This window comes from Microcebus murinus, chromosome 12 (genome assembly GCF_040939455.1).
Source record: "Microcebus murinus isolate Inina chromosome 12, M.murinus_Inina_mat1.0, whole genome shotgun sequence".
In the NCBI taxonomy this organism is placed as follows: domain Eukaryota; kingdom Metazoa; phylum Chordata; class Mammalia; order Primates; family Cheirogaleidae; genus Microcebus; species Microcebus murinus.
In genome coordinates this window covers 74859609-74887286 of record NC_134115.1, presented here as the reverse complement: position 1 = coordinate 74887286, position 27678 = coordinate 74859609, and the positions used below count along the sequence as shown (strand labels likewise).

Sequence of the window (27678 nt, the reverse complement as noted above, 5' to 3'; positions counted from 1 at the left end):
GTCTTTTCACCTGCAGAATGGGTGCATGGCGCGGCACAGTGAGCCAAGGCTTTGGAGCCAGACTCGGGCCCTGGATGTGCCAGTTACTAGCTGTGAGTCCTCGAGCAAGTTGCTTAACCTCTCTGAATCTCAGTTTCCTCATCTAAAGACAGAACTTACCAGGTAGCATTGATCAAGGTGGTACGGATAAAGGGCTTAGCGTCGTACCTGGTACATGTGTGACCGGTCTATAGGTCATTGGGGGTGATTATTATTTTCCTGATCTTTAGGATGTTTGGAAGATAATAGATATCAAAGGCCCTGGCTCCGGGCCTGGTGTAGCACGCGTGCTCAGGAACCTGCTTAGTCAAGAGAAGCTGACGTCTTAAGGGAAAAGGGCAGCAAGGAAGACTGGAAGGAGGTGACAGCCCCCAGTCCCAGCTGAGCAGGCAGCCCATGGTGGGGGTCGGCGGCTGCCGGACCCCGAGGACCCTCCCCCACCCTGCTCTCCACGGGGGTGGGAGGTCTGATCCCGGAGCTTTCCTCTGGGAGGAAACTGAGGTCTTGGGTGGGAGGGCAGCGCCGGCCAGAACACCCCCTGCCCAGACCCTGCCCTGGACGGGCGCTCACCTTCAGTCCGTCGGGGCCCGCGGGGCCACTGTCGCCCTCTAGGCCCGGCTCTCCCTGGAGGGGGGGACGGGGAAAGACGAGGGACGTTACTGGGGAGGGACCCAGCGTGCTTTTCCTGCACGGCCTGCCCCAGGCAGGACCCTGACCCCCGGTCTCCACGCAGTGGGGCCCGAGCACGGTCGCCAGGGGCTGAAGTGACGAAGGAGCAGGAGGGTCCAGGTGCCCTGAGCTCTCCAGAAAGGGGGCGCAGATCCCAGGGTGTCTCGGGCGGGGGCTCCAGGAAGGCACGGGTCAGGAAGTGCCCATCACAGAGCTGCCCTGGACTCCGCGTCCGGTTTGCGCGGCTGGCCCGGGGGGCAGCGTGGCCCAGCGGTTAAGGACGGCTTTGGCCTCAGGCAGATCCCAGTGCCACGTCTGGGTTTCCCGTTCGCTGGCTGCTTGGCCACAAGCAAACCGCCTGGCCCCGTGGGAACCTGTTTTTCCATCTGAGAAATGGGGCTGCCACCACTTCCTTCAGGGCTGCCGCAAGGACAGTGTGAGCACCCCACACACGGGTAGCCGTTCGCGATGCCATTACTGGGACTGGAGTAAGCGTGTAAGGAACCCCATATGATGGAATCCCATTTCTCAGAGGAGGAAAGTGAAGCCACTCTTTAGACTTGCTTGCCAACAAATCTGGGAAGGCAGCGAGAACCCCGACCCCCCGTCTGACCCTCAACCAGGCTCGTCCTTCCAGCTCTAGAGATGCCCCCGGACTCCTCAGTTCTCTAACGGCCATCAAATTCAGTTTGGGGATTTCTCTCTCTGCTTCTAGAACTCATAGCTATTCAGAATCTGAGCTGGAGGGGGCCTCAGAGGCCATTAGAAGCAGGGATGGCAAAGATGTAACAGGTTAGTGTAGATTCTGCTACTCTTGTACCCACAGCAGACATCACTAATCGATCGCTGGAACATAAGCCCCAGAGACAGGCCTCCTGTGACCTGCTGCCGTGTCCCCAGTGCTTCGAGAAAAGCACCTGACACACATGGGCATGGGATGAGCGCTAATCATTCTCTTTCCTACTGAGCCTCGACCGAGACTCAGGATCCTTCTTAACACAGTCCTCTAAGAAGACTCTACCGATCAATCTTTGTGGACAAACGAGATGTGCCGTTTCAGGGCTTCGAGCTCCATGCTCATCCTCTCTCGCCCCGTGCCCTTCTCCTTTCATTTTAGGTCCTAACTCAATTTGTGCAGCCTCAGTAACCTATGGCCATAGGTAGTATGAGGCACTGGGAAAAAAGGCAAGATGAGAAATAAGCAGACGTGGGTTGGGGTCCTGGTGGCCCCATGAACTGAGACCCACACTAACTCCCTCTCCCTCCTGGGCCCCATCCCCCCCCCCACCTGTCAGGTGCCACAGGACGGCTACTTGACTTGCTTACAGAGCCCCAAGGGGCTCCATTCAGGCAGGGACCTGATAAACCCCCACATAGCACAGAGACGGGGACACAGGGGCTTGTACAGCTCCTTGGAGCAAGACAAGCTTTGTGGGTTTCTTTTGGAAAAGTGGAAGATAACCTTGCGTGGAATGGTTTTTGATGATAAACATGTGTTTTTCAATGAAAACGCTTAGAGGTCAAATAAGTTTGGAGGCCCTGGATTAATGCAAAAGACACCGATTTCTTGATTGCAGGACTTCTCAGAGCCTTGAAAATGCTAATGTGTAAGAAGGAACCCTGTCCCTAAAATTTTGACCACAAAATTCTTTTCTCTAGATTGTGGAAATGCTGGTCTATCAAGAGAGGCTAGATGTAGAGATTCATGGTCTATTTTTGCAGTTGAGGAAACTGAGGCTCAGAGATAGTGAATACATCCCTTCTGGCCCTCCCCTCCTCACCCCCTGCCCCACACCCAAACACCCTAGGGGGAGCTTTTCAGGGAGAATGAGTTTGCTTCAACTTACCCGCTGCCCAATGAGGCCCTGCTCCCCAGGGGTGCCCAGGGGTCCGAGGTCACCCTAGGAGAAGCCAAACACAAGTCCGCGGGGGTGGGCAGGGCCGATCCCAGCCCTCCCCACCCCTTCCTGTTTTCATCAGCTCTGACTTGGGAGGGGGAGGGCGACCAAGGACCAAAGAGAAACTGTCAAACACCAAACGGAGCCCCTGTTCAGGTAAGACCCAGCCCTGGGCCTCTGCCCTGCCAGGACCTCCTTCACCCCACCCGGCCACCACCGCCATCATCATCGCCGACACACAGCACTGCTCTAAGGACGTCTTAGTATTAACACTTTGGCTTTCGCAAGGACCCTGCAAGGGAAGCTGTTCTTCTTTTAGAGACGAACAGACGAAGGCTCTGAGGGCGCAGCAAGCAGCCCACGCTCTCCCGGGGCTAGTAAGGGGCAGATTCAGGATCCAAACTCGGCTGGTTTGGCTCCGGGAGCGTCAGGGCTGGCCACTATGTGTCTGGCCGGCTTCTCTCCTATCCCTGGAGACACTCAGAGAGACCCAGACAAGGAGGAGGAAGCCCTAAATGAGCCAGAAGAAATGTCACCCGCCCCCTTAAAGACCCTAAAAGGGTCTTTCTCATCTAAGGATTTCCAAGCTGTTCTCCCTGCTGGTGTCTGGGGGCGCCAGGAGGCGGCAGAGCCTGAACCCCAGCCCTGCTGCAGCTGGAGCACCCCACTTCCACCAGGTCTATAGATGGGTGCTTTCCGTCACCGGTATCCAGCAAAAGGTTCTGGAAGGAGGCCAGCCAAGTCCCGCCGCGCCAGGCCTGGTCTCAGTCCCTCCTTGAATGGCGGGGAGAGGCAGGCGCAGAAGGGGTGCTCTGCCTCGAGTCCCACAGCCCCCTGCCCGCGTCCCCAGCGGGCCAGCATCGCTCATCGGCTCTGGGGCCTGCGTGGGGGACAGGGGCCTTCTGCAGCCGCCGGACAGGGAGGGGACTCTCCCCGAGCCCAGGTGGGGATCAATGGGCGCCTGTTTCTGGGCAGGTAATGAGGAGCCCCGGTGCTGAAATGCAGATGGTATCTCAAGGCAGGCGCAGGTGCCGGGCAGGGGACAGGGGGCAGGGGGCAGGGGACGGGGCGGGCGGGGGCTCCGGGCCGGCTCGAGCCCTGCTGGCCCCCCAGCCGGGAGCACAGAGAACCCATTATCCCTGGCTCAAGAAAGGCCCGTTTCTCTGCCATGGCTAGGACACGGCCGCCAGCCGGGAGCGGGTGTCAGCAAGCCATTTTTCCCCTTTCATTCATCCCGCCTCACCTTCATCCCGGCTTCCCCCGGAAGGCCCGGTTCTCCCACGGCGCCAGGTGGCCCCTGCAAGAAAATGCCATGGGTCTCTCCTGCGAGATCAAGGGCCCGTCCCTGGGTGCCAGCGAGGGGCTAACTGGGGGCGGAGAGAGCCAGGGACGCGCGGAGTCACGCAGCACGGGCCGGGCCGAGGTGGGCGCAGGACGCAGCTGCTCAGGGCTGGGGCTGGGGCTGGGTGGCGGCCGGGCCAGGCTGGCTGAGCCGCGGGGCTACCCGGAGGCCGCCCCAGCCTCTCCCCCGCACCAGTGTGGTTCCCCACATCAGGAGCCCCTTGGCAAGCATGCAGGGGAAAATTTCATGATTCACAGAACGAGGGGGAGGAAGCCCATGGCTGCTGTGTTCAGGGCTAAGCGATTCTACCCTTGTCTCTGCGGCCAGGACGCCAGGGTGGGAGGGGGCCTGAGGTGTTAATGTCCACAGGGCTTAAACCCAGGGCTGCTTTTCCCTCTGGATACGGCAGGGGTATCTGAGGCCCCTGCCAAGCTCGCGGGCTGGATCTACCCTTGTGCAGGGGTGAAGCCCAGGCAAGGTCACAGGCAGGAAACATTGCTGCTTTCAGCAGTGCCAAAAGAGACACTGCCAGTCCCCCACGAGGATCCTGGCACCCCTGCGCCCCACAAGTGACCCTGGCCTGGGAGCCCAGTGCCTCACCCTATGCCACCAGGATGGATTTGCCCTCCCTGCCGGGGCGTCCACCCTTCATCTCTGCAGCACTGGGTTCACAGCCACCTCCCTGGGTGGGGACAGGGAACGGCACAGGGCAGAGGGGCTGGGAGGGACCAATGCGTCCCCGGCAGCATCAGGGGCCGAGCAAGGGTCCCTCACACTCACCTTGGGTCCCATCTCTCCGGGAGGCCCGATTGGCCCCTGGGGTCCCTGGGGGCCCTGGAAGACAGACAGACAGACACACACACACAGTTGGGAGCAGCCAGCCTGGCCTCTCTTTGGGGTGTGAGGCTCGATAACGCAGCCTGAAGGGGTGAGGGAGGGACAGGACCCAGAACCTGGGACTCTGCAGCCCACCCCAGCTACACGGAGGGTCCCCGTGCCTGTAGCTCCCCCTCCCCACGCGCCTCTGTCATACCCCCTGTGGTCCAGCTGCACACGCTCTTCTGTTTACCTGAAGCCTACGTGGGCCCTCCCCTGCCCAGAAACCTCCGAGCTCTCGAGCCTTGCCCACTCTGTTCCCCCTGCCTGGAATACCCTTCCATCTCAGATCCACCTCTAGCAATAGCAACCGCCACCCATCCCCACCCCCATCCCCACCCCCACCCCCACGCCCGGCCAATCCATCCTCCAAAGAGCATCTCCTTGGGCCTCAAGATGTGGGCGCACAGCAGCACCCTGGGGACGGGGGCCTCTGTCCTCTCCCCACCACCTCCTGGAGCACTGCTCTGCAGCCTCCTCCCGGCGGTCCCCGGCACCCGTCCTTCCAGGGGCATCTTCCGAGGGGCACCTCCACCCTCTGCTTCAAGCCCTTCGATGGCTCCCCATTGCCCTCGAGACAAAGAGCGGACGCTCCACGGCTCCTCCTGCCTCCCCTGCTGTCCCACTCCAGCCAGCGGGACTCTGCAGTTGCCGGTCAGCTGGTTACTTTGTTCTTACCTTCCCTCCCTCCCTCCCTCCTTCCTCCCCCTTTCACTGTGCTAAGCACTCTCTGAGTATTTCCCCATTTCATCTTCACAACAGAATGGCAAGGTGGAGACAATTGCCCCATTTTCCTGTGAAACCAGCTGGAGGGCGAGTGAGCTGAGACTCCAACCCAGCGCCCCGCCTCGTGCTCTCCCCGCCAGCCACGGCCCAGCCCACAGCGGGGCGCAGTCCGACCGCTCTCCTTGTCTGAGCACCTGGCCTGTTCCTGCAGGTGCCAGGGCCAAAGATGCAAGGGAAGCGGAAAGGGCACTTACCGGTTCTCCTGGGAGGCCCTTGGTGCCTGGGGGGCCCGAGGGCCCCGGGATGCCCTGCAGAGACAAGGCAAAGGTGGCCTTAGTCCCACATGGCCTTCTGCACCCTCCTGTCCGCTGACCTCGGGCAAGCTGTCGTAGGGTATTAGGGTCCTGCCCCTCTCCACGGGGTGACAGGTGATAGATGGGAAGGAGGAGACCCGGGGAGGGGACATGCTGGGGGCTCCAGTGCAGGGCGTGGGCAGCCAGGACCTTTGGGGTTTCCGTAGAAGGACGGGAACTTGGCTATGACCTGCCCCCAAAAGCCCCACGTGGAGAATTTCCAGAACCGGGGCTACTTACTGGAAAGCCAGGCAGGCCCAAGTGGCCTCGCTCACCAGCCACACCCTGGAAGCACATGTGGGGTCATTAGAGGCACAAATCACAGAGCAGGGAGCAGGGAGGGGCCCGGCGGCGGGCCTGCGCGGCCGGGGCCTGACGTACCTGCTGTCCAGGCCGGCCCGGTCTGCCCTGTGGTCCTGGGGGGCCCTGCAGGAAGCAGAGCACGTGAAGGTGGGGGAGGTGCTTGGGAGGGCCCCTCACCACGAAGGGACCCGGCCCTCCAACGGGAGATCAAAGGAACCCATGAGACCGTGGAGCCCACCCCCACCCCCGCCCATGGTGGGGGCGGGTAACTAAGGCCCAGCGAGGGGAGGGGCTTGCTGGGCTCCGGGAGGGACACAAGGACCCTGCTAGTGATGCTGCAGAGGCAGTCTCCGCTCCCAGGGGCCCTGGCGGGGCTTTGGTCCCTGGAAGGGGTCACAGGACATGTGCAATTCCTTCTCACTGTCTCCTTCCTCCTTCTCTTGCTCTGGGCTTGCAGTGGGGCCCAGGAGTGGAGGGCTGAGCTCCGGCAATGGGCCCTGCAGCCTGTCGGGGCTCCCCGCGTCCCTAAGGGGCCTGGCGCTGAGGATGGTGTGAGCCGTGGTTCTCGGATTCGGGGCCCGGCGTGGGAGATGTGAGGGAGGGCGGGCCACAGGGGAGGTACCTTCAGGCCCCTGGACCCCTGCTCCCCAGCTGGTCCGTCCGGTCCTCGGGGGCCCTGGAATAGGAAAAAGGGACTAGCACAGTGGACAGCAGGGGTCTCCCTTGGGCTGGGAACCGGAGGGTGGGGCTGCCCAGAGCTGGGCCTTTCCCTGCGTGAGCCTGGGTCCTCCCCTCCTGCCACCTCCCACATGCTCCCACCTGCTGGAGGTCACCCTCACACAGTGCCTGCTGAGATGGCTCTGCAGGTAGACTCTGCTAGAAGCCCTACCCTTCCAGAACAGGACTGGTGCACGAATGGCCCTGTTTAAAGAGACCTTAGGAATCACCAAGCCAACCCATTTCACAGACATGGAGACTGAAGGCCAGAGTCGATGGCCAAGTCCCCACCACCAGCTCTCAGACTCTGCTGTCGCACACGCTCTTCTCAGAGCCCATGTGGGGCAGAAACGTGTGTGACCACAGACCTTCGTGGAAAGTGACAGAGCAAGACCTGGGGAGGGTCTGCATGTGGCCAGATGTGTACAGCAGCCCCCTCTTGAGCCAGATGTGCAGCTGAGCTGGCAGCTCACAGAGGAAGCTCCGGCAGGAGGAGGGGCAGGAACGGGGCAGGGGTGTGACAAGGGAGCAGAGTCAGGCTACTGCTCCCTGGAGCCCTGGGCTCAGGTCTGAGCCCCAAGACCGGGTCCCCGACTGCCGGGAGGCCCTGGGGGCAGGTGGAGTCCAGCGCCTCCTCCCACTGCACAGATGAGGACAGTGAGGCCCAGCGGATGGAAGTGGCTTGCCCAGGGTCCCTCCGTGTCCCCTCATGGGGATTCCCGCAGAGACACGGATGGGATGGCGGCTCCTGGAAAAGGCCCCTGGAGAACCGTGGGGGGGTTCGTTCTGCAGGGGGTTGGAAGAGGCCCGAGTTGGGGCCAGGAAGAGCATCCCGGGAAGGCCATCCCACCCCAGCCTGGGGGCCCAGGGGACCCGCCTGCGATTCGCCCCCAGACGGAAGGAGCTGGGGAGTGTCTGGGTGGGGGGGCGGGGAAGATGAAGAATAAGAAAACTAAATGAAAAAAATTATGTAAAAGTCAAATACAGAAACTCTCGATTAATAGTTGAGCCAGGAAAAGTGCAAATCCTACTTCTCAGCCACCTGGAGTTCCCGGCGCTTGAGTGTCTCTCGCAGCCTGAGCGGGACCCCACTGATTAAATACACCCGGCTCGGAGGCCGTGGCCGAGGCCAGCGCTTGGCCGGGAGTGGGTGTTCCCAGCACGCCAGGCCTGGGCTCACCGTGGGTCCCGCGCCAGGCACAGGGCTGCTCAGAAACGGGTGTGGGGACGAGAAACTGCTCTCGCCGAGCCTCAGTTTCTCATCTCTGACACAGGGCGAGAAATCCCGCCCGGAGGCAGGAGCTAGCACGGCGGGCAGCCCAGCCCTGACACGCAGGAAGGGCTCGGGGAAGGCTGGCCCCGTCCCTGCGGGGATCTGCCAAAGCAGCCTGCGGGCTCGCAGGGGCAGGGACACAGAGGAGCGGCTGGGCGGATCTGGACACGGTCCCTTCCTCGGAACAGGCAGCGCACGCCACGCAGTGCAAAACCAGCGGAGCGTTTATGCAGATTCCAGACACGGTTTGAGGAAGAACAAGCCAGGCTCCAGCAGAACGAGCCATCTCCAGGGGGTGTTACAGGGCTAGTCCTGGCAGCAGGGGTCAGGCTGCTGTTCCCTGGAGCCCTGGCTCATTTGCTGTGTGACCCCAGGGAAGTCCCTTTCCCTCTCTGGGCCTCAGTCTCAGGGTCACATGGACACTGTCAGAACACGTGTTACACTTAACACCCCCGATTCACAGCCACAGGCCTAGAGCCGGATTGGGGTGGGGCGTCCCGGTCACAGGAGCCGGGACAGAGGCTGAGCTGATGAGTGGACAACTGAGCCCTCCTGAGAGGTGGCTCTGGCTCTGTGTCTAGCTGAGGCATAAACTCCTGGAGAGGGGTAGCTCTGAGAGCAGCATGGAGGCTCAGAGAAGTCAGGGGCCTGGCCTGAATCACACAGCACGCTGTTTGTGCTAGGAATCAAAGCCTCCTTGGAGAATGATTCTGTGGTCTAGTAATAATAGTAACAATAGCAACAGCAGCAACAGGGAAAGTTATCCTCATTTGACAAATAAAGGCACAGGCTCTGTCCAGGTGGAGGTGAACTTGCCTACAATCACACGCCTAGGAAGGGGAGCAGGAGGCAGAATTTGAAAGTCAGCTGCTGCCCATTTTTTTCACCACTACCTGTCATTGCTTATCAGACAGGGAGTGAGCTCCCTATCACAGGGGGTGTGCAGGTCAGGGCCCAGAGGAGCCCGCCAGGGAGGCTGCACACTGGGACAGGGAGTTGGAGAGGACAAGTGTCTACACTCCCTATTATCTGGGAGAACCCGCTATCCCAATGGGGCATCAGAGAGCTCCGGGAGGAGCTGGCCTGGCTTGGGAGGAAGAAGGCCACCCGCTTCCTTGTCCCCAGCTCCCTGGGCAGGGAGGAGCGAGGGCAGCCACATGCATACTCCAACCCCTGCTCTGGCCACTCTGCGGCTCCTCCCTCGGGTCCCCAGCCCTGCCCCTCCTTCCTCAATGAATGTGGGCAGGCCTGCCCGGCCCCGCCTCGTTGGAGGCCAGCCTGGGCTTCTATCACAGCCACATGTCCCCGCTCTTGTATCTGCTTCCCAGGAAGATGTTTGCAGTCACAGCTGGGGCCGCCCTCCAGCCAGGCCCGGGGTCAGGCTTGGCAGGGAGGAGCCCGGCCCAGGATAGGAGATCTGGCCAGCTACAGTTCTTGTGCAAGGGGACAGATGAGGGAGAGGGGTGACACGTGCTATCACTACGTCTTGCTGCTGCCCAGGCTGGCGCGCGCCAGGTTCGAGGCACTCATTAAGTGATTGAATCCCTGCAGTCAGCCCAGCAGGCTGCTTCTGCTGCTCACCCATTTTACAGAGGAAGAACCGGAGGCCCGGGGAGGGGAAATCAGTTGCCTGAGGTCCGAGAAGAAGAGCCGGGGTTTGAGGCCAGGGCTGCTAAGCTCTAACCCCAACCCGCAGAACATTCTTGGCCGGAAGCACTTCAGTCTCAGAACCCTTACCGCCCTCTTGGGAGGAGGAACTAGTCACCCACCTGAGTGCCTGGGAAGAAGGCTCAGAGAGGTTAAGAAACAGGCTTGAAGTGCCACAGCAGGTAAGTGGGACAGCTGAGACTTGCCTTAAGCCTGCCTGACCCCAGAGCCCCCACTATTCTGACCGGGGCCGGCGGGCCCAGGCCCGAGCCAGCAGCCCCGCCAAGAGCAGAGCGCCGGGCCTCCCTGTTCCCGGCCGCACACCCCCAGTGCTCGTTCTCCCCGGGGCGCATGGCGGGACGGGCAGCACACAGGCAGGAAGGCAGGCAGGGCCCTGCAGACCTCCATGTCCATCCCTCTTGGCACATATGGGGAAACTGAGCCCTAATGGCACAGGGCAAGCCAGGCGCTGAATTAGCACTTGCCCAGAAGTGAGCTCCTTCACAGGCTCAGTGGGTGCCTCTCTAGGTCCCCACCTCGGTGACCCCATCTGCGAGGTGGCCAAGCGCGGCCTATGGGCAGGGGACCAAGCGTTCTGATCCCGCGGGTTTTGCATTCCTGCCAGACGCAGCGGGGAGGGGGGCTCCTTTTCCGATGCTCCCCTCCCAGCCCCGGAGAGGAGACTTTGATGTGGTTGGAAGCCTGGGTTTCCTCAAGCAGGGGATACATTCTTCCCGCCACTGCCTGGAAGGGGAGGCTGGGATGGCTGGGGGAGCCCAGCGACTGGCGGGGAGCCTGAGCCTCACATCTGGGGCAGGGCCGGGGCCTGGGCTGGCTGTGCAGCTCACCCGCGGCTTCCTGGGGCGGGAGGTCACGGACTCAGCAACAGGATGGAACCTGGCTGCCCGGGGCCACTGGAAGAGACCCTGAGGACACAGGCCCTGGAGGGACGGCCTGGCCAGAGGAATGCCTCTTAATCTCCCCTCTCCCGGCCGGCTGCTCAGGCCATCTGGTCCGGGGGAATTTTTGAAACCATTTGAAATCCAGCCAAGAGGAGAATAATGATCACAGATCCCCTGCGTGCTGCTTGGATATCAGGCCCCGGCCGCCCGCTCCACCTGCCCCACCTGCCCCATTTTTCCTCTGTTCACCAAGGCTGGGTGGCCCGGCACCTGTACACCAGTTGGCAACAGAAGGTTATCCCATCAACTCTCCCTGCATGATTGAAATAAGGCTGAATTCAGCATGCAAAAGAGCTAGATTCCCTGGGTTCAAATTCCAGCTCTGTTACTTTCCAGCTGTGCAGCTTAAGGCAAGCGACTCAACCTCTCTGTGCCTCCCTCTCCTCATCTATACAAATGGGAATAAGAATAGCACCTCCTGACAGGGAGGTATTGAGGATTAAATGGGTTCATGCATGTGACAGACAGTGCCTGACACAGAGTCAGTGCTGGTGACGATCCTGGCTACTGTGCTCAGGCCAGGCCTTGTCTAAAACCCTCTGTGGCTCCCCATTAACTTTGGAGCATCACTATAGTTTCTGAGGCCCTGACTCGCTTGGTGCCTGCTAAGTCTTGGCCCCATCCCTCCCCCCTGTCCCTCTGGTGACCCCAGGGATCCCTAAATGTGCCACACCCTCTCACCTTAGGGCTTTTCCTGCCAGCCCCTCCGCCTGGAACCTGGCACCAGCTCAGGCACTGCCCTTTCCTAAAATCCAGGCTGCCCGTCCTTCCCCCATCCACGCATGGATGAGCCTATGCTGTACCATCCGCGTCTGCCAGACGGGCCACGTCTGTCCTGTTCTTCATGGTACCTGCACAGCCACCAGCAGCGGCTGGTGCTACATAGATGATGGCTGAATGAATGAATGAACAGAGCACCGGTACCAGAGCCCATCTATGCCTGCGGGACGACAAGGCTCAGAAGCGGGCTGGAAAGATGCAGGGAGGGGCAAGCCCCCCACCGAGAGCCGGGACCAGGGCAAGCTGGGACCCCTGCCTGATGCTGCAAATCTGTCACACAGACCTCACAGTGGGACAGGGACTGGGGGGGGGGGTCCTCCGGCAGGCAGCCCTGTTCCAAGCACGTCCCCTCCCACCAGAGTCAGCCCCCAGGAGCTGGGCCCAACTTACCCAACGTCCCTTTGCTCCCCGCACGCCTGGTGGGCCTCGAGATCCTGGAGGACCCTGGGGAGGAGGAAGAGTTTGGAGAGGGCCCCGTTCAGGGACCGTGGGGGCAAAGCCTGAAGGCTGCTGGGAGCAGCCCGGCCCACTGCCCCCGCATGGCAAGACCAGGCGCCCGGCCCACCGGGACAGCAGCCCCCCAGCCGCAGCCCTGGGCACAGCCCCAGCCTGGGGTTACTCGGGGCTCGGCCTCCGCCTTTCCTGGGAGTCCGGGTAGTGGGGAGAAGACTTCCCAGATGAGCTACTTCCTCCCTCTTTCTGTTAAATCGACAAGAAGCTCCAATGGCATCTCTGGGCAAGGGCCTCTTCAAATTCCCACCTCCCTCTTTCTCCTCCATCAGCAGGGAGAGTGTGGCGACCAACCTCTGCCCCGCAGCCCCGCCCTGAGGACCAAGAGCTCCAGATACACTCCCCCAGGTCAGAGGAGGAGGAATAACCCAGAACACGGCCCTAAGGTGTGCTGGGGAAACAGTGGCAGGTGGGAGCACTAGAAAGGCGAGGCCCTGGCCCGGCCACCCCTCGTGAGAAGGAGCAGGGAGAGACAGGGAGAGGGGCAGGAAGCTGGGCGGCTCTGCTCTTTGAATTCTTAGCACCTGGCACAGGCTCAGGACAGGTACGCAGGAACCTGCTGCCTGGACAAGGGCCACGTGAACGGCCAGGAGGGCGGAGGGGGGAAGGGAGCGGCCGCCCGCTGCCTCGTTCTCCCCCTGTGGTTCTGGGCCCAGCCTGACAGCCCCACGCTGCGACCTCACCCACCAGCCAGCCAGGACCTTCTGCCAGTGCCAGGACCCTGCCAGCCCTGCAGGGCCCCTCAGGCTGCGTGTGCTCCCTTCACAAGGCAGGGGCAGCCCTGTCCCCCCTCGGGAGACGAGAGAGAGGCCCAGCCCCGTTTGCGGCCTCAGGACCAAGTCTTGCTGCTCCCATGTCTCTCCTCACAGCCTGGCGGGCGCAAACCCAGCTGCTGTCACCCGGCAGAGCCCCTGACAGCTGCTGCCGAGGGCCTGAAGTGAGGGGCTGGGTCCCCGGCTGAGCCCTGGTCAGGAGAGCAAGCGGGGTGTGGCCCCGGCTTGGCCCAATAAAAGGCAGCTCTGACTTGCGGATGGTGGAGAGCACACAGACTGGTGAGCGCGGACTATTCCATAGCGTGAGCTCAGCGCTCAGAAGGCGTGCAATCGCCGCTGGGAAGTTTCCGGAGCCAAGTCTCCACCTCAGGCAGTAGAGTGCTCAGAAAAGCAGGCTGTAGCACCAGAGAACGTGGGTTCAAATCCTGCCTCTGCCACTCTCTAATTGTGCCGCCTTAGGCAGTGAGTAAATTAAACTCATTGGGCCTCAGTTTTATCATCTATAAAATGAGGACAAGTCCTTACCTCCCAGCGTTGTCGAGAAGATGAAATGACAAGGAAAGTCTTCAGTAAAAGGTGGGAGGATGTCAGAACTGGATGCCAGACCCAGCTCGGGGCACTGGGTGACCCTGGGCTCCCCCCATAGTTGGGATAATAATCTTGACTCAGTGGACCACAGGAGAACATGTTAAAGTGACTGGAATAGTGGGAAATGCCAAGCAGATGTAAACTGTATCACCCGAAATGTCACTTCAATGGTAACAGACTTACTAATAATGGTGGTAATTATCGCATCTAACAGATAGCTATTACCGTTCATCGGGCACGGAGTACGTGCAGGAAGTGTGCTAAGCACGACACTATGCACGACGCCATCTCTCACAACAAGCCGTGACGAAGGCAGTGTTATGCTGCCTTACAGACTAGGAAACTGAGGCTCAGAGGGGCCATGAATGCTGCCAACAGTCACACAGGTTTTTTATTCCCGCATGTCTGATTCTGAAGCCGGTTTTCCGGGCCCCTGCGCTGGCCTGCTTCCCCGTGGCAGTGGGGCAGCCGGTTGGCCCGGGGCCCAGGCCCATGCCACAGCAGGGGAGGGACACCTGCCCAAAGCAGCGAGTGACCATCTGATTTCACTGCTCCTGAGCCAACCCACTGAACGGGTGGAAGCACTGAGGAAGTGGGGTGGGGTGGGGGGGGTTAAGTAGGGCCAGGGAGGCGGGATGCAGAGGAGGCCAGCACCTCGCTCTCTGCACTAGCCTGAAAGTCCCCGCTGTTTTCCCATCTCCCACTGGCCTTCCATTTTGTCCCAGTGACTCATTCCCAGGCTTTCCTCCTTCCACTGGACAGATGGGGAGACTGAGGCTCAGGGAGGCCGAGGTCCCGGGGTGCAGGAGGTAGAATTCGATGGACCTGAGCACCCTTGTTCTTGGCCTTCGGCCGTACCCAGGCACCTCCCACGCTGAAGGGCTGCAGTCACCCTGTCTCTGCCGCTGGGAGGGAGGCTGGGCGTGCTAGACCCTCGATGCAAGCGGGGCGCCTCGGCTGCTGTGCAAACCCCACCCGTCAGGATACTGGTCCTCTGGCCACCTGTTTCCACCCCCAACAGTCCCACTTGCACGTTGCCAGACCCTCTAGCCCCGGGCCAGAAGCAGCTTTTCCTCCTCCTCATGCACAGGGCAAAAAAACGTGTCTCTGGGAGCCCAGAGTGCTGACTCTGAAAGGGACTGTGACGATAGACAGAGCCACCTGGCACTTGGCATCAACTTCTTTGGATGACGGTTACTTACGCCCAGGCTTCTCACCCTATGGACTAGCCCCTCCATATCCTCCTCGGCACCTAGCATGGCCTGGCACATAGTAGGTGCTTGGTAAGTCTGTTAATGCCTGGGAGAATGTCTAGACCCCACACCCCACTAGAAAGTGAGAGTCTTAAGGGCAGGATCTCTTTCTTATCACTTTTGTACCTGCAGAGCTGAGCGCACGCACACAGTAGGTGCATGGAAAAGACTGGGGACTGAGTTGGCCTTGCTTCCCTCGTTGGTGCAGAGAGCCTACCTGGGTGAGCTGCCCTCACCAGTCCTCATCAGACCCCAGGGAACTCCTCAGTGTGGCCTTTGCAGGGACCTGGGCTTCGCAGAGCCTCAGGATCTGAGCCCGGCTGGGCCCTCCGCCCACACCAAGGAGCAGGCTCCCAGCTGTGGCCCTGGCCTTGGCCGAACCGAGCGCCCTTCCCCAGTTTCCACCCTCCATCGGCAGGAGCAGGGCCTGACTCAAGCTCCACCTGCTCCAAATGAGAGCAACACGCCCCCCCCCACATCACCCTGGGGAGGGGAAGGGACCCCCGAACCTGGGTGCTCCAGCCACACCTGTCCCGTCTCTCCAACCACTCTCTGCCTCGAGATCACATCCCTGCTGCCTCAGTCATCGCAGGAAGCCCAGGGTCACTGGGTCCCTGGGCTCAGACCCTCAGTCCTCTCTGACGCAGCATTCCCATCTCGGTGCCTGTGTCCCCCACAGCAGGGGGACCTCATCTACTGAGTTCTCTCCACTGAGACGCTCCCGGGAATGAACATCACTGTGTCATGCGCGTGCGGCCCACACGATCCCACCATTATCACCATGATGATTTTCTCTATTTTTCAGACAAGCAAAGTTCGGGCTCAGCGGAGTTCAATGATCTGCCCCGGGTAGACAGCAGGAAGCAGTGGGGCTGGGACTCAAACCCAGGGCTGTCTGGTTCCTAGTGACAGCGGATGTGAGCTCGGGGAACAGGAGGGCTTTGCTTACCGGGGGTCCAGGCTCTCCGGGGGTCCCCACATCACCAGGCGTCCCAGGGTGACCCTGCCGAGAGAAAGGGCTCTGGTCATCCCAAACATCTGGGGTACACGGTGGCAGAGGAGAACAGAGCTGCCCCCCCGAGAGAGGTGACAAGAGGAGCGTGCAAGAGGATGCAGACTTACTCCTTACCATCGCCCCCTTGGGTCCGGGTGCGCCTGGGGGTCCCATCATGCCGCGATCGCCCTGTGACAAAGAAAGCAATGTGGGAGGTCACAGCCATGGCTGTGGGGACTCTGTGGGGGGAGGTGCAAAGGGACATCAGACGCCCCGGGAGGGGCAGGGGCTGCCTGAGGCCTCTAGAGTCCCTGCCCGGCTCATGGCCACGTCGCCCAGGTGGGGACCTGGGTTTCACCGGGCAGAAACCAGGACCCTGCGCCAGACACAGCTGGCATGCAGGGAGCCCCTCCACGCTTGGTCCCAAGTGAGGGCGCGCCAGTCACGTTGTCCCTTTGATCCCGGCCCACACCATGCGGCCCTCCTTAGGCCCGGCATCCCCTGGGCGGGGCTTGCTAGGGCAGAAACCACAAAAGAGGGTGTTCCTTTCACTCTCCTCGCCCCCTGTCCAAACCTACATAAGACACTAGGGAATCAGAGACGAAATTCGTTCCCTCTCGACCAACCCAGACGGGGCTTGGCTAGAAGGCAGGGGCTCTGGGTTCAAATCCTGGCTCTGTTTCTGTGAGGCCCTGTTTCTTATATCCACTTAGCCAGCAAATACTTACTGAGCATCTACTATATGCCGGGCACGACATGCCAGACCCTGAATCTACATAGTGAGCAGAGACAGACTCGCTCCCACGGAGCGGGGTGCTCAGAGTTTTGGGGAGCTGGAAGCTGGAGCAGCTGCAGTGAGGGGGGGTCACAGGGAGAAGGTGGCGTAATGGGGTGTGACCCACCTGGGGGCAGGGGTGGTCAGGGAATGTGTCCCTCAGGAAGTCTGCTTGGACCAAGGGCTGAAGGATGATTAAGAGGTGTCTAGGCACAGAGGCAGGTGGGAGTGGGAAGAGTGTGTGTGGCAAGGGAGTGGTACGGGCCATGGTTTGTAGGTGAGGAGGGACAAGGGACATTTGAGCAACAAAAGAAGGCCAGAGTTGGCTTTGGCATTGTACTGCGGTTACGTAAGATGCTACCAGTGGAGGAAATGGGTGAAGGGTACGTGGGACCTTTCTGTGCTATGTTTTGTAACTTCTTGTGAATCTGTAATTATTTCAAAATAAAAACTTTAAAAAGAGGAGGGAAAGGAGAGGAAGGAGGAAGAAGGGTGGGGAGGAGGAGGGGAGAAAGGCAGAGGCCAGAGGGTCTGGGACAGAGACGGATGCAGAGGCATGAGATGCACCAGGGTAGTGGGGCCGGGCCGGGGTGGGTTCCTCCTCCCTCTGGACCTTGGTCTGTCCACCTAGCCAGTGGAATGACACCGGCTCTCCCAGTCGGCCTGCTGTAGGGACCAGGAAGGGTAGCGGGGCCGGGCCGGGGTGGGTTCCTCCCCCCTCTGGACCTCGGTCTGTCCACCTAGCCAGTGGAATGGCACTGGCTCTCCCAGTCGGCCTGCTCTGGGGACCAGACGGCAAGGCAGGTGCCCGCCAGGGCCCGTGGTGGGACATGGAAGCCACAGGCTGTTTCTGAGCCAGGAGCCAACATGAGACAGAGTGTCTCAGTGGGCAAAGCGTGGCCTTTGGTAATGAACCGTGTTCAAAGCCCAGCTCTGCCACTTATGGTCTGGGTGACCCTGAGCAAGTCCCTTTCCTTATCTGAGCCTCCGTTACCTGCGCAACAGCTGCTGGGTGGTTAGCAAGGCAACCTAAGGGAATATGCTCCTCTTTCATCTTTTTAAAAGATGATCGTCCCTCCCTTCTGTCGTCTGCCCCCTTGCAGAGCCTGTGGGCAGCGTCAGTGGCTGTCACACAGAACTCTAACCGTGCTCGAGGGTGACGACAGGAGGGCATCGGGAGCCCTGGGGGATGCCGGGAAAGGCGGCGAAGGTCCCTGGAGGGTCGGGGGGCTGAGTCAGGAGAAAGGCCAGGGGACGGTGCTCTTGAAACCCCCAGGTCAACGGGCCCTTCGCCTTTTTAAAATTTCGAAACACAAGCTCTATTTGTGCATCATCTTCTACCCGATACGACTTACCTTGTCTCCCACGATTCCTGGCTCCCCGACCAGACCGATGAATCCCGCAAGTCCCTGTGAGAAACAGTCGCGAAAGCAGGACACGGCGTGAGTCCGGGACGTGCTGAGTCTGCGAGGCAGCCCACCGCCTTCCCTTCCTCCTGCGCGCGCTCCCAGGTGTCTCCTGCCCCGGGCCGGCAATCCGGCCAGCTGCCACCAAGGAGAGCACGGCCTCTCTCTGGGCACCATCCCGACTTCCCTCACTCCGCCAGATGGTTGTGATTTTGGAGCCAAGCGGTGGGGCCGCTGCCAACATCCCTGGGAGCGCCACGCACTCTTCCCGTGCCAGCAGCAGGCTGGGAGGCTGCCACGTTTGGAGAGCTGGGGTGTGTGTGTGTGTAGGGGTGGCCCTTAAGCTGTGCTGGGAAGAGGCCATCTGTCCCCATCTTTCGGGGCTCTGGGGCTGTTTCGAAGAGAGAAACAAACCCACTGGCTATGACAGAAATACCGTAACAGCCTCTGCCAAGAGATCTGATTGCAATCTGGGAAGCGGGGGCCTCTTCACTGTCTTCTGAAAGCCTTCCTCACTTCTTCCTGCAAGAGCGTGCACACACACACACACACACACACACACACACACGCGCACGCACACACACACATACGCGTGCACACACATGCAATGGCTCCTGTTGCTCTTTTTAACTCCACTGGGTGATAACTTGCCTCTCTGTTCCAGAGGCTTCTTCTAGGTGGCTTAGCAGGCACACACACATGCGTAGCGCAAGTGAACAGCCTAGAAAGGTCGCCCTGGAAGGTGGACCCATCTCTTGTTCAGGCCCTACCCTCTTCCCTGCTAAGGAAAAAAGCAAGCTGGAGGATAAAGGGGACCTTGTGTGGCTTAGGAGTGCAAAAAGTGGCTTTGGAAGAACCCAGATTTGCAGCAAAGAGATTCTGGGAGAATTAGGAAAGACTGAGGGATGAGTGGATCTGTCCTATAAAATCTGCTCCCTGTCCCCCAAACTCTGGCCAGACTGAAATGAGACCTGGGGCCACTAGCAGACCAGAGGCTGTGCACTCAGGCGGTAAAGCCAGCCCAGCTGTCAGTCAACTAGGGTGACAGCGTGCTGCCCAATTCCAGACTCTGAGACCCACGCTGCCTTATCCAAAGACAGATTTAAGGTGGCAACTTCAGCCAGGACCACGTGTGTCTCGCTTCTGCAGCCTGAGATGTCCCTGGTGTGTGGGGCTCCAAAGCCCATGCACCCCGAGGCTGTGAACAGACCTCCCACCAGCCTAGCACCATCGCCGCACATGGGGGTCCCGGGCCTGCCCTTGCTTCCCTGGGTCCAGAGACCCTTCCGGAGTGAAGCACGAGGTGACAGGGTCGAGGTACAAGCTAAGAGGCAATGGCTAACATGTCACAGGAAATAACCAAGTATTTGACTTCTGCAACAACTTAATTTTAAAAACTTAATTTTCAAGGTGATGGCAATATTAATAACAACAGCTTCAGTGTATCGAGCACGCCCTATGTGCGAAACCCTGTTCCTGGCACTTTATCTGTGTCGCTGTCATCTAGAATTGAGGTGAGTGGTGTCTCCGAGCCTCCTCTGCAGAATGGGAGACCATGAAGTCCCTTCCCTACCTCCTGGGGTTGTCCTGAGCGTTTGAGACCATGTGTGGCACGTCCAGCCACTCCATAAAGCTAGCTCTCTCCCAGCCCATCCTAATTTACGGTGAAAGGGCACGAGGTAAGACAGAGGCCCCGGCTCCCCGCAAGGGAGCAGCCAGACACGCAGAGGACGCCCAATGAAGGGAATAAAAACTGCTCTGTTCGAAGGCCCTGCCCGACTGGCCCAGAGAAACAGAAATTTCATAGCTACTTTAAATTTATGAGTTGTTGGGTCCTGGAAGACAGGCAGGTCATAAACCTCAAACAAGAAGCCAAACGGGGTCCTGATGAATAAAGGCCATACAGTGAGTGCCCGGTCCCCACCCCCGCCCCCTGGACCTGCTCCCCTACCCCAGGCACTGTCCCGGAACATGCTGGCAGGCCCGAGTTGGGGTGAGGCAGGTCCAGGGCTTCGACCGGGCAGGTCGGTGGAGAAGCGGCTCTGACAGCCGCGGGCACGGCTGGCTCTGCTCAGGCTGGCAAGAGGGCACAGGGAGGAGGCAGTGTTGTCGCCTACAGCGGGTACTGTGCAGACAGCATCTGAGCCCCCAGTTTGGGGGAGGAGGCTGGCCTGGCCCTCACATTGCCTCCAGATAGAAGACCATCGTCTGCTACGGGAGTCCTTCTCCCTCTCTCCCTTCCTCATCTCATGTAACGTTCTGCTAATCACGGGGTGCCACTGAGAACAAGACAGCGGTGGGTCCTCAGCCGGACCAGGCAACTCAGGGTTAGGTGCTGACAGGCTTGGCTTGCCCTGCCTCGTTCATCCCCAGCACCTAGGACAGGGCCTGGCAAGCAGTCTGCATTTTAACTATTAGATAAATACCAGGGCTCAGGAGGTCAAAGAGTTTCTCAGCCCTAGAGGCAGGTCTTGAGAACGCAGCAAGCCCTCAGTGTCACTCTTGGCTCTGACCGCGATATTACTGCCTATGAGACCTTGGGCAAGGGACTTAACTTCTCAGAGCCTCAGTTTCCCCACTTATAAAATGGGGATTATAATACCTATTGCCATAGGGCTCCTGGGGGCAATTGCAGGCGATAGTGGATATGCCGTTTGGCCCAGGGCCTGGGATCTAACAGGTAACCGACAAATGTAGCTGTTACTGTGACTGCAAGGAGGTCCTGTGGCCTGAGTTTCAGAACTCTTCCCTGGGGACCCTCTAGTTCTGCAGCGGACAGGAAGTGCCTGCTACGGCAACAGCCAGCGTGGGACCTGGGTGTGTCCCCGGGGGCACCCCCAGGGGTTCAGCTCTGCCTCTCCTTCGTGCTGTGGTCCAGGCTGCCTGGGCAGCAACAAGGTGCAGCAAACAGGCCCAGGCTACCCCAAGCAGCGTGCCCACCCCTCCTGGCCCCAGCTCTGCCACTAGCCCACTTGCTCATACTGGTCAAGCTGCTTCTCCCCCATGAATGCCAGGTAGACTAGAATCCAGAGGTTCTTAACCTCGGGGCTCTGTCAGGCGCTCGGGGTGGAAGTCAGGTTCATGAACTTGAATGGGAAAAACCACTACTTTTATTTTCATGAACCTCTAATTGAAATGTACCATTTCCTTGAAATATAAGTGTGTAGGCAACAAACCACAGTAGTATTGTTAGTAGCTGGGACTATACAGAAAGTGACATGTCACATCACAGCATTGCTGCAGAGACCTCAAAATACACTATGGAGGTTTGTCACCACTTCAAAACTGATGTGGTTGTTAGACTTGCTCCTAGACCTCATTATTTAATGCCTTAATAAGGAAGCATGTATATGAGTATATCACATTTTAACGTATTTTCATAATTGTGTTTCAATATAACTGGTTTCCTTTGTAATCATTTGCTTTTTATTTTACACATTTAAAAACTCTATTCTGAGGCCAGGTGCAGTGGCTCACACCTATAATCCTAGTACTTTGGGAGGCCAAGACAGGAGGATTTCTTGAGGTCAGGAATTCAAGACCAGCCTGCACAAAGAAGAGCAAGACCCCATCTCTACAAAAAAAAAAGAAATCTTAGCTGGGTGTTGTGGCACATGCCGGTAGTCCCAGCTACCCGGAAGGCTAAGGCAGGAGGATCATTTGAGCCCAGGAGTTGGCGGTTGCTGTGAGCTTTGATGATGCCACTGCACTATAGCCAGGATGACAGATCAGGAGACCTTGTCTCCAGAAAAAAAGAGAATGATACAATAAAAACTCTATTCTAAGAAGGGGGTCCATGCCAGGTTGCTGGCTAAAGAACCCAAGGCACAAAAAATGGGAGGACTCCTGGATATGGTGTTTCCAAGGACCCTCTGTGTCCTGACAGTCTAGGATTCTGAGTATCTATTTCCTGAGGGCCCTGTCATTAGCATAACTATGAAATTGAATTTGCTGATCATATTGCCTTTTCCACCACCCTCCCCCCCCAATCAGGAAATATATCCAGGCCGCGGCGGCTTTTCCAAACTCCCGGGCTTCCCACAGAATGTGCTCGAATGACACTGGAGAGATTTCAAAAATCCAGGCCTCCTCCTGCTTTAATTTCTTTCTTCCCCCAACAGATGTTGCAGGCCTGGTGAGGAAGCCCGTCGTGTGCGGCTCTCACGCCACTGAGGGTGCTTCCTGGCGCAGCCAGATCCTTCTGGGACCCCCGCACGGTTCCCCCTTCCCACTTGAGAAAGCCCCTTCCAAGGTTCTCGGGGTGCGGTCTGTATTTAAAGGAGCAAGGGAGATTGCCACCTCTGGGCTCACGGGTTAAGCCGTCAGGAGGTGCCAGGGCGGGAGAGGGGGACGGAAGTTACACCGCTGTCCGCACAGCACTCAGAGCTGCTCTCTGGACTCTGATAATTGCAGGTCATCAAACCTCCTTTTTAATAACTAGTTGCAACCTCGTCTCTTCTTGGCCTCCCTTCCCAACCAGCCAGAGCCACTGGTTCGAGTTTCGTTTTCTTTACAGTTTAGGGGAGCCTGGACCATAACCCCTGGCAAGTGGTGACACTTCTCTGGCCTTTGATTTCCTGCCCCATAAACAGAGGGAAACACGGCCGCAGCTGTGAAGGACTCCTCCAGGTTTAACATCCTGGGAGTGAAGTCGCATAATCTCTTTGGGCAAATGCACCACAGACATCTGTGCGGAGCCTGGCCGGTGGGAACGGCCATGGTGACTGTGATTCATGGCTTCCTCAGTCAGGGCCTTCTGCTCTCTGTCACCGCCCACATCAGTGCCCGGGGAGCCAACCTATGCCTGGAGTTGCTCTGAGGATGCCACGAGGTGGTGCATGCAGGATGCTCAGAGGGGGACGGCACACAGGGAGGGCTCGGTGAATGCAGCCCCCGTGTCCACAGAGTGTCACTAGCTTACCTGCTCGCCCATGGGCCCTGGCCGTCCGGGATCACCTGGCTCCCCCTGCAAAGAAAGGGAAGAGGATGGATTGGGATGGAGACGGGAGCCCAGGCCCCTCAGGGAACACTCCCAGGTTACTGGCCTTAGTTACCATCAGTCGGGATGAATCAGAGTCTGGCCTTGGTGACCCTAAACAAATGGCAGGGACAAGGGGGCATTTGGACAGAAACTCTGGCCCCGACATGACTCCAGTCACCCCATTCCCTCTGAGTGGCTCTTGGCACATTACTCAGCACCCTGATGTGTGTATCTCACTTGGGTCCTTCAACAACACATAGGATTTTGTGGATGAAAACTGAGGCCCAGAGAGGTGAAATGACCTGCCCAAGGTCACACAGCAAGCAAGAGGCAAAGCTACAACTGGAACTGGAACTGCAATGCCCGCCCCACTGTACCAGGCTGTCCCATTGCAGGAAGAGCAGGGAGCAAGGGAGTCAGGGCACCCAGGCCCTAGACCTCAACCCGCCAGAGCTCTGCCACCAGCTCATGGGTGACTCGGTGAGTTTCATCTCCGCTCTGGGCTCAGCCTTCCCAGCTATGCATAAGGGAAATCAGACTCATTTGTCTTCAAGGCGATTGCCTGCTTTCATATTTGGTGGCCTGTCATGGCCAGTTATGTCCCCCGCCGGGGTGGCCCCTGCTCCCTAGGTGGCCACAGCTGCCCTGGTCTCCCCGCAGCAGACCCGTGGGATAAATCCACCCAGACTGGGTCACCGCTCCCGCCACAGAAACCCAGCTGGTGTCTGAGGGAGAGAGGCCGAGACCTCAGAGGGCAGGACCTGGCTCGAAAACGGATGTGGCTCACGCTGCCCTGGCCGGAGTCTCATCCTCCCTCAACTCCTCCCCAGCCCTCATGCTCACAGAACCCCGAGGGGCCAGGACAGACAGTGGGCCGTCCCCTGAAGGGAGGGAGATGGGAACGGCCTGGGCTCCCCAGGCCCTGCCCTGACGGCCCGGGGCTCTGCCCATCTGTGCACCTGACCCATCATCGCTCGCCAGAATGGCTGGAAAAATCCAACCCTCAGGGGTCATCTTTGGAAAACCATCCACTGAGGCCACCCATGAGTTGAGGATCATGACTCTCCTGCCCTGGGCCAGTCCTTTTTTTTTTTGATAACTTCAAAAACAAAACAACCTGGTAACAAATGGAATACCTGTTCATTGTACACAATGGGGAAAATACAGAGAAGGAAAAGAAAAGCCCCTGTTATCCCAGCATCCAGAGATAACATAAGCCCTGGCCACCCTGCAGCCTCCGCCCCGTGCCTACAGAACAGTGCGACCAGCCCTGCAGCAACTCGGGCTTGGCATCGTCCTACCACCTGCCTCCTGCCCCGGCACCACCCCACACAGGCACCTTCCCGTCCTGTAACACCCACGACGCCATGCTGGGGGCTGTGCTACATCCATTACTCCAACAGTCCCCCATTATCGAACATTTACGTTATGCCCTTTTTTTTTTTTTTTGGTCTATTATCAATGCTTTGTGATAAATGAGGCCAATTTTTCTCCCCTTTCACAACCAGCCATGGGACTCAGGACGTGTCCTGGAGCCCACCTATGACATTGGACGCCCTCTCTCCCCTTGTCCTCAGGCATCTCTAGGTCCCCTCACCTTCACGCCATCCAGGCCGGGCCTCCCAGGAAACCCCTTCCTGCCGGGCTGGCCCTGCAACAGAGAGAGGGGTGAGTGGGGGAAGCTGGGCAGGGACAGCATTGCGGGGTGCCAGAGCTCTGAGGACCTGGCAGGGGTCTCCATGGCTGCGGAGAGCCACGGTATCCCAGGAGGGCAGGGGCGTAGAGACCTGATGCCACCAGGCAGCCAGCTGTCCTGGAACACAGAGAGGGTCTCCAGCTGCGTGACCTCAGGGATGCCTCCCCTCTCCTGTGTAAACGGGGATAATGACACCTGCCTTCAGGGAGTGAGGAAGAGGAAGGGACTTGAACGAACACCAGGGCACAGGGGAATGGAGTTTACGCTCGTGGTCCTCAAAGTGTGGACCTTTCAGGAGGTTCGGGAAGACCAAGGTATTTTCCTAATAACATTAAGACGTCTTTTGTCCCCCTCATTCTCTTGAGCGTAACGTGTTTTCCAGAGCTGCACGACATACATTATTGTCAACAGACCGGACGCAGAAGCAGACCCAAGAATCCAGCTGACTCCTATTAAGCCAGGCATTAAAGGGATTTGCAAAAATGGTAAAACAATGCCACTCTTTCCACTCGATGATCTTACTTTGGAAAATATAGTAATTTTTCATGAAAATATTTTTATTAACGGGAAATTGGTTTGTTAATAAATTTCAATGAATTACTAAACAGTTAAATTTGTCAGTTTTAATTACTAATATCCCACCCAAACAAAAGCTCTTTGGGTCCTCAATCGTTTTTAGGAGTGCAACAAGGTCCTGATAACCAAAAAACTCATGAACCCCTGGTCTACACAGCTGCTGCGATGAAGGTGGGGGCGGAACCAGCGGATTCTGGGAGGCTGCTCGGAGCAGTGGCGAGAACTGGGGCCGAGCCCAGCACATGGCAGGTGGGCAGTGACATCAGTCATGCCAGCTCTTCTCTCCTCTGGGGTCTATCCTAGTCCTCTCTCCGGCTGGCCCACGGCCCTCACCGATGGCCTCTTTCCAGAGCCCTGGCCAGATGTTGCCCTGTCTGCGCACAGCCGGCTCAGCGCCAACAAATCCCACCTCCCCCAGGCCAGTGACACTCACCTCCAAGCCAGGGGCCCCTGGTGGCCCCGTGGGTCCCTCATCTCCCTAGAGTTGGGGGACACGAGAGAGGAGAAAAGGAGAAAGTTAATCCAGTGAGACTCTTGGAGAACTTGTCCCGCAAAGAGGGCAAGGGGGGGAGAGAGGACAGCCCTTTTGGGCGAGGAGAAATGGTGAACCTGGCCCACCTGCCTGCTCCACCCCTGGGGCAGGGGCCCCACCGGTCACAGCCTAGAGGCCAGGCCACACGGTGACCTCCAGTGGATGGGGACCCCTGGGATCAAGGCAGTCCTGGGCAGGGGGTTACACCCCACCACGTGCTGGGAGGAACAGAGCTGCAGACTGCAGCTCAGAGACACGGGATCCGTTCCGAGCCCTGCCTTGGACTCGCTAGTTAGAGTGGAGAAGACCCTACAGCACGACGGCAGGTCTCAGTTGAGTTCCTGGAGAACAGCGATGACGCCTTATTCTCCGGCAGGCACCCCTCCCCGCCGCCCCCAACATTAGGATGGTTCAGCATCTTGTGGATGTTTGGCGAATGCATGCATGGTGAGTGATGAACCAACGAAGACTCGAGGAGTGGCAGGCACAGGAAGGGTTTCCGTGGGTGGTAACGTGAGTGTAGACAGGAGCACGTGGCTGGGCCTGTCCCTCCTTCCTCTCCCCTCCCTTCCTGCTTCTGGCCATGGGGCTCTTCAGACTCCCCCCCAACCCCACCCCAGGGCCCAGGCAGCCTCCAAACTGGCCCCTCTGGCATGCCCTGCCCGACCAAGGGGCTCCCTCCAGAGCCACACCCCCACCCTTCTCCCCCAGTTTCCAGGAAAACAGACCTACGTGGCGGCTCCCAGAGCCAGCGCTGGGACCCTGCCAGACCCAGAGCCAGCCCCGAGAAGGGATCCGTGTCAGCTGGATGCCCGCCTGTGGTCGCGGTGAGTCCAGGCCTCCCACACCCTCACCCGGGGCTGCGTGTCACGGGGCCCTGGGGCCTGAGCTAAGGGGGCGGGGTGGGGGCTAAGGAGGGCCTCATGTACAGGCAAAATGGGGGGCCCACCCGTGCTGTGCCCACCTGGTGCTCCAGCAGGCCCACGGGGACCCGTCCCAGTCCCCTTCATCAAGCGCAAGTAAATGAGGAATCTTCACTGTGCTGCTTAGGGGCTGTGCAAGTCAGGCCACTCTCTGGGGACGCCCAGGGAAGTAAGCCCCACGGGCCCTGTGTCGCGGGTCTGGGCTCAAGCAGACCTAGCTCTGCATCCTGGCCCTGCCCGCTACTAACCATGGGACGAGGGACGGTCTCTTTACCTCTCTGGGTCTCAGCGGGCTCACCTGTAAAAGGCAGCTGACAATTCCCACCCTCCCATCAAGGCCGAGGTAAACCGTGCTACTGCCAGCAGCGGCAGCAGCCTGGCAGAGAAAACCCCAGGGCAGAGACAGTCCCTGGAAGGGCCACAGGGCAGGGCTGCAGAGGACGAGCTGCAGGGCGACTCTGAGGGGGCCCTGGGCTATGTCCTGGCTGAGGGGCTCTGGCCCCAGGCTAAGGCCATTTGTCCCCAGGACAGGGCAGGCTCGGGGCTGTGGTCAGGCTGGGAGGGACGGTGGCTACACAGGTGGGGGGCAGGGCCACATAGTCTCACCTCAGTGCCCAGCTGCCCACGGGGTCCTGGCAGGCCTCGAGCTCCAGGCTTACCCTGGGAGAAGGGAACAAAAGGGGGTCTCAGAGGCGGCACCTCCATCTCCATCATGGGCCGGCCAGACACCCCCTACTTCCAAGCCAGGGAGCCAGCCTGCAGGCTTGTGCTTTCTGTAGGGCTGGAGCGGCCCTGGGCAGGGACTCACCTTCGTGCCTTCGGGGCCATTGTCCCCAGGGGGGCCAATGTCTCCTGGGAATCCCTGAGAGGAAGCAGAGAACAGGGTCACCCACGGGTGCTGGGATGCAAGCCTGGGCCTTGGAGGGGGCCCGACCTGTGTTTCTGTCCCATCCCGAAGGGCTACAACCTGGAGCAGGTCAGTGAGCCACCCTGATCCTGCAATCCTCAGTTCTAAAACAGGGATGGATCGTGGCTCCAGTCCCGACCTCGCAGAGTCGTTGAGAGAATAAACAAGATGGTGCAGGA

The 27678-nt window shown here is 59.2% G+C and overlaps 1 protein-coding gene across 2 annotated transcripts in view; it reads right to left on the bottom strand.

Annotated features, from left to right (window-relative positions):
- Positions 1 to 27678, bottom strand: part of COL27A1 (collagen type XXVII alpha 1 chain) — a 141206-nt gene that overhangs the window by 35341 nt on the left and 78187 nt on the right. For both annotated transcript variants that reach the window (XM_076008978.1, XM_012768828.3), the window contains exons 20-36: positions 27401 to 27454; positions 27199 to 27252; positions 25571 to 25615; positions 24463 to 24516; positions 22806 to 22850; positions 17834 to 17887; positions 15839 to 15892; positions 15659 to 15712; positions 11976 to 12029; positions 6829 to 6882; positions 6285 to 6329; positions 6144 to 6188; positions 5805 to 5858; positions 4729 to 4782; positions 3850 to 3903; positions 2556 to 2609; positions 610 to 663 (exon numbers count right to left, since the gene is read on the bottom strand). In XM_076008978.1, the coding sequence (XP_075865093.1) occupies positions 610 to 663; positions 2556 to 2609; positions 3850 to 3903; positions 4729 to 4782; positions 5805 to 5858; positions 6144 to 6188; positions 6285 to 6329; positions 6829 to 6882; positions 11976 to 12029; positions 15659 to 15712; positions 15839 to 15892; positions 17834 to 17887; positions 22806 to 22850; positions 24463 to 24516; positions 25571 to 25615; positions 27199 to 27252; positions 27401 to 27454 (882 nt within the window). The remainder of the gene's footprint in view (positions 1 to 609; positions 664 to 2555; positions 2610 to 3849; positions 3904 to 4728; positions 4783 to 5804; positions 5859 to 6143; positions 6189 to 6284; positions 6330 to 6828; positions 6883 to 11975; positions 12030 to 15658; positions 15713 to 15838; positions 15893 to 17833; positions 17888 to 22805; positions 22851 to 24462; positions 24517 to 25570; positions 25616 to 27198; positions 27253 to 27400; positions 27455 to 27678) is intronic.